Genomic DNA, 16570 nt, shown 5'->3' with positions numbered 1-16570 from the left:
ATTAGAATTTTAAAGTTGAAAATATAAGGCTTTTTGTGTCATCAAAAGTTAGATGTTTAAAATTAAAACTCTGAGGCAATTCACGTCAACCTTCGAAAATCCGTAACCACGTAAACTTGCGAAATTTACAAACTATGTGCAAATTTTATTTACGAAGTTGCAAAACCTTACGAATATAAAAGCCATGTTTTCCGATTATAAGCTGATATTCGTAAGTTTACGGAATTAAGAAGGTTGACATGAAGTTCCTAAATGTCCATTTTCATTGAAAAGTACATACTTATAATGACAATTGAAATACTGATTTTACAATAGATTAGAGATTTTAGATCCGCATATTTAGATATTTGCGTCAACAATTATTATATGCATTTCATTTCATAATTGGAAGGTTTGCAGATATGGTGAAATAAAATTTTGTGGTGCGTGATACACGTAGAAATTGCATTTTTTTTTAAATTGCATAACTTTTGGATTATCAATTCGCTCGGATGTTTTGTTAATTGTAAAAAGCTATTAAAATTCATATCATAAATTTAGAATTGCTCAGTAACATTCCACTTTATGACCCCTACTGCACCTTAAAAATACCAATTCTATCTCAATTTTATTTATTGGTTAAGAAATTTATCAATTATTTTGTTTCGCAAAAATCCGATAAAAACAGATTTTTTTACAACGAATTAACTCGTGTCTTATCAATCCATAAATTTCCACAAATCAGGGTTTGACTTACATAGATTAGAAATTTTACGAAAATTTATACACTGAAATTTACAATTTTCCATATTTTGTAAAACTTTATGCAATAATTTATTTGCAAAGGATCAAAAAATTTGAATCCGTGATTTCTGAAATTTCCCAAATTTGTTTTGGCGGAAAAATTGTATCTAAAAATTTGATCGAAGTCCAGCTCTACGAATTTTAAAAATGTGTTCCGTCAGCAAATTACAACTAATAATTTTGCTGGGAGGGTTTTACCTCGTGGAGAAAATTTATTGCCAGGATCCAGCAATTGCACAGTTAACTACGAGAGTTACAACGGTTAATAATACGGCAAGTAAGTGAATTATCGAATAATAAGGCAATTCACGCAGACTTCGGCAACTTTGTAAAATCCTTAAATTTACAAAAGTTTGCAAAAATTTCTAGATAGAAAATTAGCGTACAAATTTTTGTAAACTTATTCCAATCCAGGACGTATTTTTACTTTGTAAAACCTTACAAAAATTATTTTACAAAACTAGCGAACCTTACAAGGCTACCAAGCACGTTGAGAAATTTTTAAATAATTTGCATATATTTCGTACATGTTTCTTTCACAAATATTTTACAACATAAAAAACATGCCAAATTGCTGAGTGAAAGATTCTCGCGAAATTTCAGTAAAACGCTTTGCGAAATCTGAATTATTTAATAAAAAACGTTGCAAAGTTATATAAAAAAGCAAATCCATTTAAATTAAAATTAGCCTTAAAATTTTGAAAATCTCTAAAATTCATTACTTGAATCTGTAACTAATTAAAGTTTCCCTCCTTAATTTCCCAGTGGCAAACAAGAACGCCATAGCATCACTTACAACTCGTTTCAACACCTTTCAAAATCAATATTATGCTGAATATGAAGATGTTAATCAGAGAATTTACGCGATAACGATGAACTTGACGACCGTCTACGGAACTCTGGACCAGCACACGGCCGCCATTTCAGCCCTGTCGTTAGCATTGGATGAAGCAAATTCAAAAATAACCGCGGCAAATGAGCTAATTGCCAAATTACAGGGGGCAAATCAAGTCTGGATCAGTAATTGGCGCGTGGTTAACAAAACTTTTGCCGAGTTGAGGAAAAAATTGAAATTTGTGGTGCCTCGTGAAATCATTCGGGTTGGGCAGGTCGGATAAGCAGGGTTTTTTGCGTAATTTGGTAATCTCAATTAAATAGATAAATACACTCAAAATAAAAATAAGTAAAATTTACTCAAGGTTGATTAAAAAGGAGAATTGCACAAGTAAAAGATAAAATTTTGTGCAAAATTTGCAAAAAGTTGCGTAATCCAACGGGAGGATAAATTTTGCACAGCCTTGGATAAATTTTACTTTTTGGTTCTACAATCATCTTTTTTACTCAACCTTGAGTAAATTTTACTTATTTTTATTTAGAGTGTAGGGTTTCCTTTATAAGAATATAAAAATGTAAGATGTTCACCTACTGTAATACGATGTAAATTTGTTTTCGTGTGTTATAACTTATTAAAATTTCACCATATTTTTTGCAATATTTTCAAAAGTTTTTTCGAAATCCATTTTTTAAAAAAATATTTCAGCAGTTACACGATGTATTGAAACACATGTATTATTAAAAAACGTAACTACGTCATATCTTGTTTTTGATAAATGCATGTTCCGAATTTAAAAGAATTTCACTAAAATAAAAATGTACTGCAATCTGCCAAGTATTATTTCAAAATATAAATGAGAATTTTGAAAGTAGCTATTTTTTTAATTTACAAGTAATGTTGTTGGGAAATAGGTACTTAAGTTAGCTACTTAAGTTGAGTTTGAGTTAGCTACTTAAGTTGAGAAATCGGGATGACTGACTTTTGAATGAATAAAATTTTTCTCAACAGGTATGATTAAATTCGACTATACGAAATTTAGGTAACAGAGTTGCAACGTCAGTCATACTTTGAAACCTTTTGAAATATTTTTTGGAAAATATAACACAAAATAATTTAAAGGTCGCCGTTTGATCGCCGTTCGATGTTGAGGTCGAGGTTTTTTTTACACCATTACCTAATCTGCATGCTGTACTTTGAATGAAAAAAGTTTTTTTTGAACAGGTATGAGTCATTGGTAACTTTGTCAAATCGATAATCTTTATAAATAATATTACTAAATTTTACAAAATAAAAAGACGCCTTTGATCTGATCCTTAATAAACATGTAAAGATTTGTAAACTTATTTTTCTTAGAAATATGTGTAAAATTTTGCAAAATTTTGTATAATTTCACAGAATTTACGGATTCTACAAAATTAGTAACAACTGCTGTTTCATTTTTTGTCTAGACCCACGCTGAATTACATTTTTTGTCTAGACCCACGCTGAATTACATTTTTTGTCTAGACCCACGCCGAATTACATTTTTTGTCTAGACCCACGCCGAATTACATTTTTTGTCTAGACCCACGCTGAATTACATTTTTTGTCTAGACCCACGCTGAATTACATTTTTTGTCTAGACCCACGCCGAATTACATTTTTTGTCTAGACCCACGCTGAATTACATTTTTTGTCTAGACCCACGCTGAATTACATTTTTTGTCTAGACCCACGCTGAATTACATTTTTTGTCTAGACCCACGCCGAATTACATTTTTACAATAGTTAATCAATAAAACGTTAGAAAAACTAGATCAATGCGTTCCAAATAACAAATAAATAAACGTCCACACCAAATATTTAGAAAAGGGCTCGAAATATGTAAGAAAATATGTGTATTTACGAATAAACCTCAAAATATATAGGAAAATATGTAAAATATAGAAAACTATGTTTGAATTTTTAAAATCATGCTTCGATTGGATGTAAGTCTACCAAGTTTTAGTAAGATCTGATTGGGAATAAATAAGTTAGAAATACATACATATCCGCCCTTCACCCTTTGATGTTTACACTGTCACAAAAGTTAGTAAAGTGAAATAAATGTTTTTCCTCGAAAACTTTAAGCCAGAAATAAAATTTTCATCAATTTTGGCCACGCAATGTTTAATTTTTGTAACTTTTTTTCGAAATTTGTTCACTTTTCTCTACTGGTTAATATTACTTGCTATATTTTTGTACGGGCAAATTTAACGCGCAATTTGAAACCACTTTTCGCCCCTATTTCAACCACTTTCTCCTCAAAATCGGTACTAAATAAAACAAATAAGTTGATCCCAACCAATCACACACGCACACCGTTTCAATTTCATCCACTCACTTTCACTTTGATCCCTCAGTTATCTGATCAGCCTTATCGGCATTCTTACTTTTTCAAAATATTACAGGAATCACGTTCATCCAATCTACGAATTTAAAGTATTCAAATTTGTTCATTCTATGTTATAATCGAAAAATAAATTATTTCCGGTAATAAAACAAACTGAAATCGTGTCCATTTTTCATTCTCGGTCACGTATACGTGCTTTCTCTTCATCCGGATTGATGAGTAAAGTACTCGAAATTCTCTACCCATACTTTCACCACTTTCTCCATCTGAAGATCTGAAAGTAAATAATACAAAAATCTTGCCAAGCTTTTCTCAAATTTTCGATTTCTTATACATACTTCAATTTGTTATTTCCTGTTTTTTTTATACATTCACGCAGACATTTATAATCTAATAAAAATGTATATGTTTTTCTGTACAGTAAGGAAATTCTGGTTTTGAATAAATATACAGCCTAAAATATGCAAAAATATGAAAAATGTTACACAGTTTATTAAATCGAATCAAAAAAATCGATTCCAGAACCGTTTACCTACATATCATACCGATCATTAACAAAAATTCAAAATTTGAAATATCGACACCACTGTTAAGCACAAATTTCATATAAAGTTTCCTAATTGTCTATATTTTCCAAAATCACTATGAAAATTCACTCCGATGTAATCGAATATATGTAAATTAGGCTCACACCAAGAGTTTTAAAATGAGGCAATTCACGAAAAATTCAGGCAAAATTGGTACGTTTTGTAAAATAATTATACAACCATTTACAAATAAAAAGACGCCCTTGATCTGAGCGAGTTTATAGAAATTTGGGAGCTAATTTTCCTCATAAATCTTTGTAAAATTTTGCAACTTCACAAAATTTACGGATTTCATAAAATTCATGTACTATTTCGCTCGAAATGGATGACCTTCAATACTTATGGAACATAACTTTCCCAGAAAATTTATTTCGACGTTGATATTGTCTTGAAAACGAACTTTTATAAAATAAAAAGACATCCTTGATCTGAGCAAGTTGACAGAAATTTGGGAGCTAATTCTCCATAGAAATTTTTGTAGAACTTTGTTAAAGTTTGTAACTGTGCGGATTTTATAAAGTTACCAAGGACTGCGTGAAATCCCTCACTGCCAGATAGATTGGTAAACTAGAACGGAATATTGTTCCCACTTTCATTAAATAAAATCTCATCGAAAACAACGCAAACAACTTGATCCACATCTTTCTTTTTCTCTTGTCATCCACTCTCCACTTATTCCGTGATTCCACCTGATATTTACCTTGCTCTCCATACTCATTTAAAAAATTATCCTTTAAATCACGTTCATCCAGCTAAGATTTTACACCTGTTCCATTTCTTCCTTTTTGTGTGAAGACTTGTTGAAACTGAAACAAATCTTTCCACTTCAGATTTGAGGGAATCATCCCTATTTTTCATTGCTGGTCAGGTACGTGCTTTCTCTTCCCTCTTGTGTCTCTAACATACTTATTTCATCCTAAAATGTAGTATCACCTACACGAAATACTTATTTCCCCATCACATTTGTGAAAAATGGTAACTCAAAGAATTTGATCCAGTGTAAATAATCACACCTTTAACCCCTCACTCAAATTCTCCTTTTCCTGACTGTTTCAATCATAAAAATAATGGAATAAATTATGAATTTTGTATGTTAAACTCATGCTTCGTGCATAAGTACTTTCTCCGGGTACATTTTCTATTCTCAAATTAAATAGATCACCGTCCTTCATATGCAAAATTTCCATGGAAATCTTAAATCCAGTATTAAAATTGTATATACCAAAGTAGTATTCATATATGACTATATATCAATGTGGTATTGATAAGAAGTACTGTGTAGGGATACCTCGGTATTAAAATTTTACCATATCGGTAGCAAATTTGTATGGTCCCGTATAATTTTAATACCAAGCGGTTACACATTTTGCAAAATGTGAAGAATTTGATTAAAGTAATTTAACAAGAATTTGTGAAATTAAGACGCCGAAATTAAAAGGTTTACGTTTCTATATTCAAATATCAATTATGGAGATACAATATTCCTCAGAAATCATGTATTAATATGCGGTATTCATATGATTCTGCAACGGTGGTATTGATAAGTTATAATACCGTGTAGTAGCATCTCAGTGTTAAAGTTTTACCATGTCGGTAGTAAATTTCTATACACCAGTATAATTTGCAATACCAAGCGGTAACAACTTTAACACAGAGAAATCAATAGCTGCCTGACTATACCAGATTTCTAACAGTGTGTGATGTGACAGAATCATTTTACATGGTGAGATTTGGTCAAGGTGACGGCTTTCACTTAATTCGCACCTAACCTGTCATTCCCACTTTTCCCTCGCAACAAGCGTGCGTAGGCGATCACATTCCATAAAACACATCAAATATCAATCTTCCCAGAAAACAAATAAACTGCGACATGATCACACGGACGAAATCATGAAGCACGTTTAGAGGGCCATGCAGAAAGAAGGTCATCCATTTTGTGGTATAATATATTTATACCAAAATTTAAATAAATCTGTTACAGAATGGGTTTAATAAGGCAATTAGTCATACAGTCATTTGTAACTTTTAAAAATATGTGCGTTTGGTAAAATAATTTTAGAAATTTTGACAAAATCATCTGTGGTCTGAGCAAGTTTATAAAAATTTTGGAGCTAATTTTTGTTCTAAATATTTGTATAGTTTTGTTAAGGTTTGTAAGTTTACAGAATTTAACGATCTTACAAAGCCTGTGTGAATTGCCTCAATGTAAAAGTCTTATGATGGTAGTAATTTGCATCGGATAGATCAGAAACATTGCAGAGAATTTCCATCGTAATTCTGTAAAATAAAAAAAAACTGGGAAACTTATTTTGTTTTCATGAAATTGCTTAATAATAATGCCGATATTAAAAATTTTGAATATATCTTAATACAAAGTTTGTTCCTTTCCATAGGTTACCATTCCACGGACTCGGTATGTTGACCTTAGGATAGGAATAAGTTCACGCAAGTATTCGTAAACCGTATAAACTTTCACTAGGGGATTTTAAGATATATTTACTTATTTTAAACCAGATTTGCCAAGTTTTTATTAAATTGCAAGCTTCTGCGTGAAGTCTTGATTACCGTAGATTTTTAAAAATCTGGTAGAGCCACATATTTAGCCTGTACTGGTAATGATTTGATAATGTTTTCCTATCGGAGTGGTAGTAGTTTGTTTCTGAGTGGTAAATTTTTTATTACCACACCATCTCTAAATGGTAATACGCTTTATTTCCAGTGCAGGTAAAGTAATACATTTCCTCCGGTGAGTAATGATTTAATACCAGTTTCCTAAGAGTGTAAATTTCCGAAAATTTCCGAAAAAATCGGTGACATCTTTTCTGCCCTGGGCCATCTCTTCTATTCCTGTCCGCGCGGTCCAGTCCACTCATGCAAAGGCAAACAAGATCAAAGAGAAATTCAATCCGACCACGAAATCCGTCCTTCGGGCAGGAAGAAAGTAAGCAAATAATAAATAAATCCCGGCCAGACACTCGATTCGACTGGACCCACTCCGCTCCTCCCGATGCGAATGGGAATCTGATCGTCAAAGTGAAAGTAACCGAGTGAATGGAAGCGAGCAAATAAATATGTATTGCAAATATTCACGATTTATGCCAAATTTTCCAATAGGGCGAAACTGTAGGACAGGGTTTGGACAAGAAGAAAGTGCAAATTATTCATCAATCAATGGCAAATTTGTAGAAAATTTAGGCACGAATAACTTTTAATTAGTTTTTAATATGAAATTGAAGCATGATTTTTGCAGGGTTTTATGCAAAAAAATGCAGGTAGGTATGCATAAATTTTATGATAGAATACAGGAAATTCACGCGGACCTTGGTAACTTTGTAAAAGAGTGAAAGTAACCGGGTGATAGAAGCCAGTAAATAAATATGTATTGCAAATATTCATGATTTATGCCAAATTTTCAAACCGGGGGAAACTCTAGGACAGGGTTTGCTTGCACAAGAAAGTGCAAATTAATCGAATCAATAGTAGCAATTTTACGCACGAATAACTTTTAATTAATTTTTGGTATATGACATTTGATTGAATGAAGCATGATTTGGTAGGTTTTTGTTAGAAAAAACGTATGTATAAATTTTATGGGGGAATTATACAGGCAATTCACGGAGGCCTTGGTAACTTTGTAAAATAGTGAAAGTAGCCGAGTGAAAGGAAGCGAGCAAATAAATATGTATTGCAAATACTCACGATTTATGCCAAATTTTCCAACTGGGAGAAAATAGGGGACAGGGTTTGCACAAGAAAGTGCAATTATTCGAATTTGTGGTAAATTAGTGTCAATTTTAGGCACTAATAGCTTTTAATTAATTTTTGGTATGAAATTGAAGCATGGTTTTGCAGGGTTTTATGCAAAAACCAATGTATGAATTTTATGATTGCATTATTATTGAGGTAATTCACGAGGTAACATTGTAAACTCTGTAAACTTAAACCTTTACAAAATTTTACAAAATATTTCTGAGGAATATTAGCGTAGGTACGTATTTTGGTGAAGTTACTAAATAAATTTCTCAATTTACACTGTCATCTAAATTTGAAAAGTTTCAATAATATTTTTAATCATCCACAATGATTTAAAACAATGGATTTTAACAAAATTACATAAATTACATAAATTCTATAAACTTATAAAATTTTACAAATAGTTCTAAAAAAATTAGTTTCCAAATTTTAGTAAACTTGCACAGATCAAGGGCGTCTTTTTATTTTGTAAAAGTTTGTTATATTACTTATTTTACGAAATTTACTGATTTTACAAACTTACCAATAAATGCGTGATAATTACTGATATTATATAACGCGTAATTTGCTTTGCAGTGATTATATAAAGCACCCCGAGGGCTGCGCGAATTTCCTCGTTGCGAATGATAAAAATTTTGTCCACGATTGTTATCAAATTGGTTACCTCAATGAAAAATCATTACGTAGCTAAAGACATTTCGTGAAATATTTACTACCCCACTACAGCATCTATTTAATAAACAAATGCGATAGTTATTCCTCATAAAATTTATTCCTGGATACAAACTTGTACAAAACTTTGTACAAAACGAAACTTACACTAAAATGGGAAAAATATTAAAATTTTAATCCAAGAATTTTTCTTGTGTTTTACAACACTGATTCCTCAGATTTCATCAATATTGTCAAAACACGCCATCCTTAAAATTACAGGTAGGAACGATGCTTCCTAACTTAAAAAATTACACATCTCGGGATGTGCAAATTAAATTTTTACAAATATACCTCGAATTTTATGAACGAGACTTATCACGAATATTATTGTTATTTGTGCAAAAATTTCAATTCACTAATCTAGATCTCTTTTGCATAAGAACGACACTTATACAAGTTGCATATTGTAATAAACTTCTGCCAAATTCTAAACTTTTTAAACAATTATTTCCTCAAATTTTTACCCCACCCTGTTTTTTCCCACTCGAAGTTCCCAAAATCTAAATAGAGTTGTAGAAAACAGAACAAAATCCACATACGTGCCGAGAGCACGAGAGATTTCATTCTTTGACCAGGATTACAATTCAATTTGATGTGCGGCGAGACGTGTTGAGAGCGTGTGGCCCGTGATATTAGAAACGATCGAGTAAACACGGATCCAAATCCAAATCTGCGTTTCCGAGGAAATCTATTTATTTTGAGAACCCTTGTCCAGCCTCGTTTTCACGGAATTTCAGTGGTAATGAAACGGACAAAATACACGATTTTCTAATTTTCCAGGGGATTTTACGATTTAATGAGGCAAAGAAACTCGCTTAGAATTTTATAATAATTTCGTATTTGTTTGAAAAGTATTTTACAAATTGTTGTCAAGAATTTATAATTTGTAATTTAATAACGTCGAAAGATGTGATTTTACGATGTACGTGAGATAATAGCATAAAAGATTATAATTGAATCGTCGCTTAATTTACGAAATTTAGCTTGTTACAAGAATTTTATTGAATTTCACTTGGCATTTCGATTTTAGATTTTTGAACAAGAATTTCAAAATTGTTAATTATAGTTAAAAGTTTTAAGAAATTTTATACTATGTTTTGCATGAACTCGTTTCCTACATATTTATAGTTACCTCAAATTATGATTCGAACAATTTCACACTATTTGAACTCTGCAAATAGTGTATAGCAAACAGTCTTTAAATCTTAAAAAAAACTATTTCAAAATTCCGATTTGTCAATTTCTGAAGAAGTAAGCTCTTTTAATCAGTGTACGAGATAATTGAATCTGCTAAATTTAGCACTGCTGCAAAAAAGTGTAAATATTTAAATGCAAATAGGAATATATTTTCATGATAAGATTTTGCATCGAAATTTCCAAAATTTTTATTTTATTTTACACGAACTTTACATAGGTACATTGAAGACTTTTATATATTTCACGATATATCTGTATCATATATTCTAAAATTTTGTACAAAAAATTTGTAATTGAATTACGTCGAAATGAGATTATTTTTTTAATGGCATAACTAATAATCAAATTTAGGTTCATTACCGAGAATAGTCTGTCGTGGACCAGTTTTTGTGGGGGAACCATTTTTTTTGGCGCATTGCGAGCTACAATGTTTGTTAACTTATTTTAATTGAATGTTAAAACCCTCATAAAAATTACCCAGACAAAAAAAACATTGAACAAATCTGGTAATTGCGTCGTTTCCAAACTTTTGTGAGAATTTTGGAAACGTAAAATATTTTCGGGATATTTTAAATTTTCTCTCTAAATAACTTGGTAAAAAATTTGTAAGTATATATATAGTTGATACCTCCATAGTAAAAATCTGCTATGAAAAAGTTGCAAAAATTTCTGCCCGATTCAAAGTTGTCACCATGTCTAAACAATTTGTCGAATGGCCCATCGTGAACCATTTTTTGTTGTCCATGATCTTTAACTCATTGAGGCGATTGACCCGCAATTATGTAAAAATTCCGTATTTCTTAATAATTTTTACACATTTTTGTTACGAATTGTTTCAAAAAATTCTTATTTCGTAATTTAATAACCGACAAAGGTTCACTGTAAATAAAGTTGAGTAAAATTGCCACCAAAGCAACTATTGACTAAAATTTACCCTGAGAAAGGTAAAATTTTCTCAATGTTGAGCAAAAATCTTTCAGCCTTGAGTAATTTTTACCTTTCTCAGGGCAAATTTTACTCAATAGTTGCTTTGGTGGCAATTTTACTCAAAATTGAGTAAATTTTAATCAAATTTATGGGAATTACGGTTGAGTAATGTTGCGGTAATGACAAATTTATCGGTATCACTCAGGAACAAATCACTACCAATCCGGTATGAAGTTATTACCAACTCAATACCAACACGGAGTATATATATATAACTGAACCAGATTTATGACAGTTTTCAGAATTTTTTACAATTGCAGAACGCAGTTTTGTTATTGCAGCATTTTTGAACTGTCAGACAAAATTTAAAATCCTGGTTAATCTCGTTAGAATTATTTTATTTAAAAAGAATTTAATTAAAGCTGATTAATTAGTTTGTAACCCAGTAAACTTCTCACTAAACGTGTACTTATTTTGGAATATGCAATATATGTTTGAGCCATGTGCTTATAAAATATACAATTTCAATTTCAAAATAAACAATTTCCGTAAATAAATTCGATTGAATTGAATTTTCGAAAGGTACAAAATTTATGAAATTATATGACAAACTTCTCATCATGAATTTTTAAAATTTTGAATATTGTGACACAAACTTCTTTCGTAAATATGTATACTGTGCGATTTATAATTTACAAGGTTTTCCGCGCAGAAAGAAAAAATGGGTAAAAAGTCATTTACATATTTAGAAGTAGGAGGTACGTGGCGAGTTGCATGGTATTGTGGGGCTGAAAATTTGCGAATTTTGTATTCAGGGACGAAATATTTACTAGAGCACGTGGAGACGAATTCTGTTATGGAGGAGTGGATATGTAAAAGTCAATAGGTGCAGATTGAAACTTGGAGCAGAAATATTGCGAATTTTATAGTATTGAAACTGTGCAGAAAAATTGAGAATTTTTTTATGTAGTACGAAAATATGTATGATACATATGCACTTATTAGTAGACTGGTTTTGCTACCGAGTCGATACGTGAATGTAAATACAGATATATGTATCACACATCTATATATGCAGGTTGAAACTGTGCAGAAAATTTGAAAATTTGACTCCTTACACCAAATATGGTGAAATATTTAATCCACAAGAACACGCGGATGTTGGATTTGTTACGAAAGCGCACGCAGATGCAAAAAATTTGCAATATGCAATTTTTTGGGATATATTTATGCAAAATAAGTAGGTAATACTCGCGAGCACTGTGGGCTCGATTTGTTCGGAATGAAGTGGATTGCATGGTGTGACAAATATAAGGAAATTTTCGATTTGTATAAATTCGCAGGTGTTAGAAATATTTGCAATCAACACGACAACACAGTTGCATCAGTTGAGGATTAGGTCATGAGATTGGACAAGCAAAAAAAAAAACAAGTTAATGCCAACCAACATAAAATTTGTGTCACAAATCACTTTGAAGAACGTAGAGTTCATTGGGACAAGAATAACTCTTTTTTACCACCAGAACCAGCATTGGTTCAAGTTTAACCTTTATTGACGAATGGAGTAATTTACGAGTGATGAATCGACGAGTCGAAAAAAATATCAAATGTGCCATTAGTTATAGTTAGTTTTTATTTCAACGAATAGTTCAAACCGAAAATTATTTTTTAGATGCTGCTTAGAAAAGTAGAATTATAAATTTCGTACAAAATGTACTTGTAAATGTTTACAGAGAATGTTTATTTATGCATTTTTTTCGATTTGTGTATGTAGCATTCAAAATAAATATTTTTCAATATTTTTCTATATTTATTATGATATAAATATTTTAGGAATTTTGTAATTTATTGTACTGTCATTCTTTAATGAAAATCGTACTAGAAATAAATTGGTGATAGAATTTAAGATATTGCGAAAAATACAGAAAATTTTATTTTTTTACAATTTGATTTTTAAATGTTTTAATAAACTGGTCAACTGTGAGGCTGAATATTGAAGCTGTCTAGTGGATGATTTTTATTATGCAGACAAGATTTTTGAAATTTATCTCAGAAATATAAACCATGGCATAACCTTGAGCTAAATTTAATCTTAAATTTGTTCAAATCAAAACCATAATCTAATCACAAGTTAACGAAGAAACTTCCGATCTAACATAATATTATTTATATATGAAAACGTAAACATTTTACTTCGGCGTCTTAATCTCACAAATTTTTATTAAACTACTGACTTCATTTAAATTCTTAACAACAATTTGTAAAATGTGCAAACTAATTTATAAAACGTATTACAAAATTCTTGGTATATCACTGTAAAAAATAGCGGGGCGACGTCTCGTTAAAAGCTTGCATATACTAAAAGCCAAGCCTTCGAAAAGACCCCACCTCCCAAAAAATAATTTGAAAAAAATTTAAAAAAGTTTGCAATTAAATATGTCGTAATCTCCTTGTCTGCTTTGATAACCTTCCGCTTTTAAAAACTTTTCATTCTTTTGAGGAATGCGAGCTTGTGAGGTTGACAGAACCCGAGTTTGACACACACTCTAAGAAACCTGGTGATAACCACCACGCGGTGGTCATATGTGACTCTTCCGGAATGGTGACAGCTGCAACCACCGCAAGGTGACAACTGCACCACCGCACGGTGATTGATCATCACTGAGCTGGTGATGGGCATCCACCATCCGGTGGTCTTCTGCCACCTGCCGGTAGAGTCACATATGACCACCGCGCTGGTGGTAAAATTTCTTAGAGTGCATGAATGAATTAAAACGAATTTTATGAACCAGATTTTGAACGAATATGTATAATTTTGCAGGATTTTATGTAAACACGACTGTATAAATTTTCTGACTCAATTATTGCGAAGTTGGCAAAGTTACCCACGGTTGTTACCAAATTACTTACTGTAATGAATATCGTTCGATAACAAATTAGCACAGCAGAATCCAGGCTTACATCTGATAACTACTGATATGTAAATACATAAGTAGTCTATATGATATAAAATTTATTTCTGAATAGAAACTTGTATATTTTATGTTACAAAAATACCCAAATTTTCACATTCTTCCGTGCATGCTTCCGTAATAGTAATACCGCAGGTATTAATAATTTTACTAAAAAACACAACAATTAAAACTAAACTTCTCTATTAGCGGTAGAACGAGGTGTGCAATTTTGTGCAAAAATTTATTATAGAATGTTATGCATGAATTACACAAAAATTATAAGGATTTTATGCGCGAGATTTTCCATGAATATTTATATAATCTTGCAAAACTTAGGCATCATTTACACGTGCTAATAATAACGATACGTATATAAATTACAAGAACTTCTGCGAAATAGATCAATTATTGCTCAAATTTTTACCCAACCCTGTCTTTTTTCCCTCCCGAAGTTCCCAAAATCTAAATAGAGTTGTAGAAAACAGAACAAAATCCACATACACCGAGAGCACGAGAGATTTCATTCTTTGACCAGGATTACAATTCAATTTCATGTGCGACGGAACGTGATGAGAGCGTGTGACCCGTGGTATTAGAAACGATCGAGTAAACACGGATCCAAATGGAAAATCTGCGTTGCCGAGGAAACTTATTTATTTTGAGAACCCTTGTCCAGCCTCGTTTTCACTGAATTTCAGTGGTAATGAAACGGACAAAATACACGATTTTCTACTTCTCTTAAAGATTTTAAAACAAGGGTTTAATTTAATGAGGCAATTCACTCCGAATTTTGTAATAATTTCGTATTTTTGCAAATTATCTGATAACTTGCAAAAATACGAAATTTATTATTTTACACAGTTTTACAAATGGTAACTTCTAAAGATTTAACTTTACGATGTACTGGATGGTATCAAAAATTAATAGGTTATACGGTGGTTTTACAAAATTGAACACATATTTTAAAAAAATTATGGCATGTTTGAGATTTTATTTGATTTTGAAATCCACAAAACACACGAGTTTCTACTTTTCTATTGGATTTTACGTATTAAGGAAGTGATTTATCCAGAGTTTTGTAATAATTTTGTATTTTGTGAAATTATTTACACATTTTTGCTACAAATTGTTTTTAAGAATTTATACTTTGTAAATTGATAACGTCGCAAGATGTGATTTTACAATGTACTAGAATAAATTTGATGTGTAGATGAGTGCTTTGAAACCTTGAATATAAATTAGTTTTATTTTTTTTATTTTTTTTATTTTTTATTTTTTTTATTTTTTATATATTTGTGGCCTGATTTTACTTTGAAATCTTCGTAAATTTGATGTGCGATGAGACGTGATGAGAGCGTACGATCGAGTAAACACGGATCCAAATCCAAATCTGCGTTTCCGAAGAAATCTATTGTTTTGAGAACCCTTGTCCAGCCTTGTTTTCACGGAATTTTAGTGGCAACGAGGCCAACTAAAGACACGATTTTCTATTTTTGTATTTATTGGGTTTATATGAAAGACTTTAATTTAATGAAGCAATTTACTCGGAATTTAGTAACAATTTCATGTTTTTGCAAACTATTGTACTCATTTTTATTACACTGTATTTTTATTATATTTGTGCCAAGAATTTATAGCTTGTAATTTAATAACGTCGAAATGCATAACTTTGCGATGCACTCCGGACAACATCATAAAAAGATTAGATTCTGTCTTGGTTGGCAAAATTATATAAATTTATGCTATATTTGTGATTTATTCATTTTAGTTTGAGATCCGAAAAATACACGATTTTCTACTTTTCTACTGTTCATCAAATATTAATGTTCTTGGAAATTTGGTCACAATTTCTTGGAAAATGTTCTGAGAGGTTATTTGGTTGCTAATTAAAAAATAAATAATCTGCCAGGCAACCTTTCAAAATTTGTTGCGACCAATAATACAGGACGAACAGTAGTTGATTTCACGATTTATTGAGGCGATTCGCTCCTAAGTTGGATGTAATTTCGCAAATTATTTTACACCTTTTGTCAAGAATTTATATTTTGTAATCGAAAGATTTAAGTTGACGATATATTTGAGATAACATCACAAAAAGATAATGCTTTGACAAAATTCAACATGTGTTGCTATTCAGCCAATATTAATACGTAGTCTAAATTCATTGGAAAATTTTCTGAGAGGTTGTTTGGTTTTTCGAAAGTGAAATATACACCGGGACAATGATCCCGTCGCCTTTTTTGATCACGACATCCGTCGCGGGGACGGCGCAATCTTGAGTACAACCACGATCCATGGTCGGTGTGGGTAGAATCGCGTTTCTGAAATTTTGGGGCGAATTAAAAAAAAATGATTTTCTTAAATAGCAATGAGACGATTCACGCAGTCATTGATAACTTTGTAAATTCTGTTATTTTTGTCAAAATTCTATTTATGGTGCATAGATGCG

General features: G+C 31.2%; 1 protein-coding gene across 1 annotated transcript; it reads left to right on the top strand.

Annotated features, from left to right (window-relative positions):
* Nucleotides 1-423: 423 nt before the first annotated feature.
* On the top strand, nucleotides 424-2961 carry LOC118439419. The gene is made up of 2 exons (XM_035860720.1): nucleotides 424-1060; nucleotides 1549-2961. The coding sequence occupies exons 1-2, from the start codon at nucleotides 931-933 to the stop codon at nucleotides 1899-1901; spliced, it is 483 nt and encodes a 160-aa protein (XP_035716613.1). The 5' UTR covers nucleotides 424-930; the 3' UTR covers nucleotides 1902-2961.
* Nucleotides 2962-16570: the final 13609 nt, after the last annotated feature.

This window comes from Folsomia candida, unplaced genomic scaffold (genome assembly GCF_002217175.1).
Source record: "Folsomia candida strain VU population unplaced genomic scaffold, ASM221717v1 Fcan01_Sc035, whole genome shotgun sequence".
In the NCBI taxonomy this organism is placed as follows: domain Eukaryota; kingdom Metazoa; phylum Arthropoda; class Collembola; order Entomobryomorpha; family Isotomidae; genus Folsomia; species Folsomia candida.
This window is presented reverse-complemented; position numbering and strand designations above follow the sequence as displayed.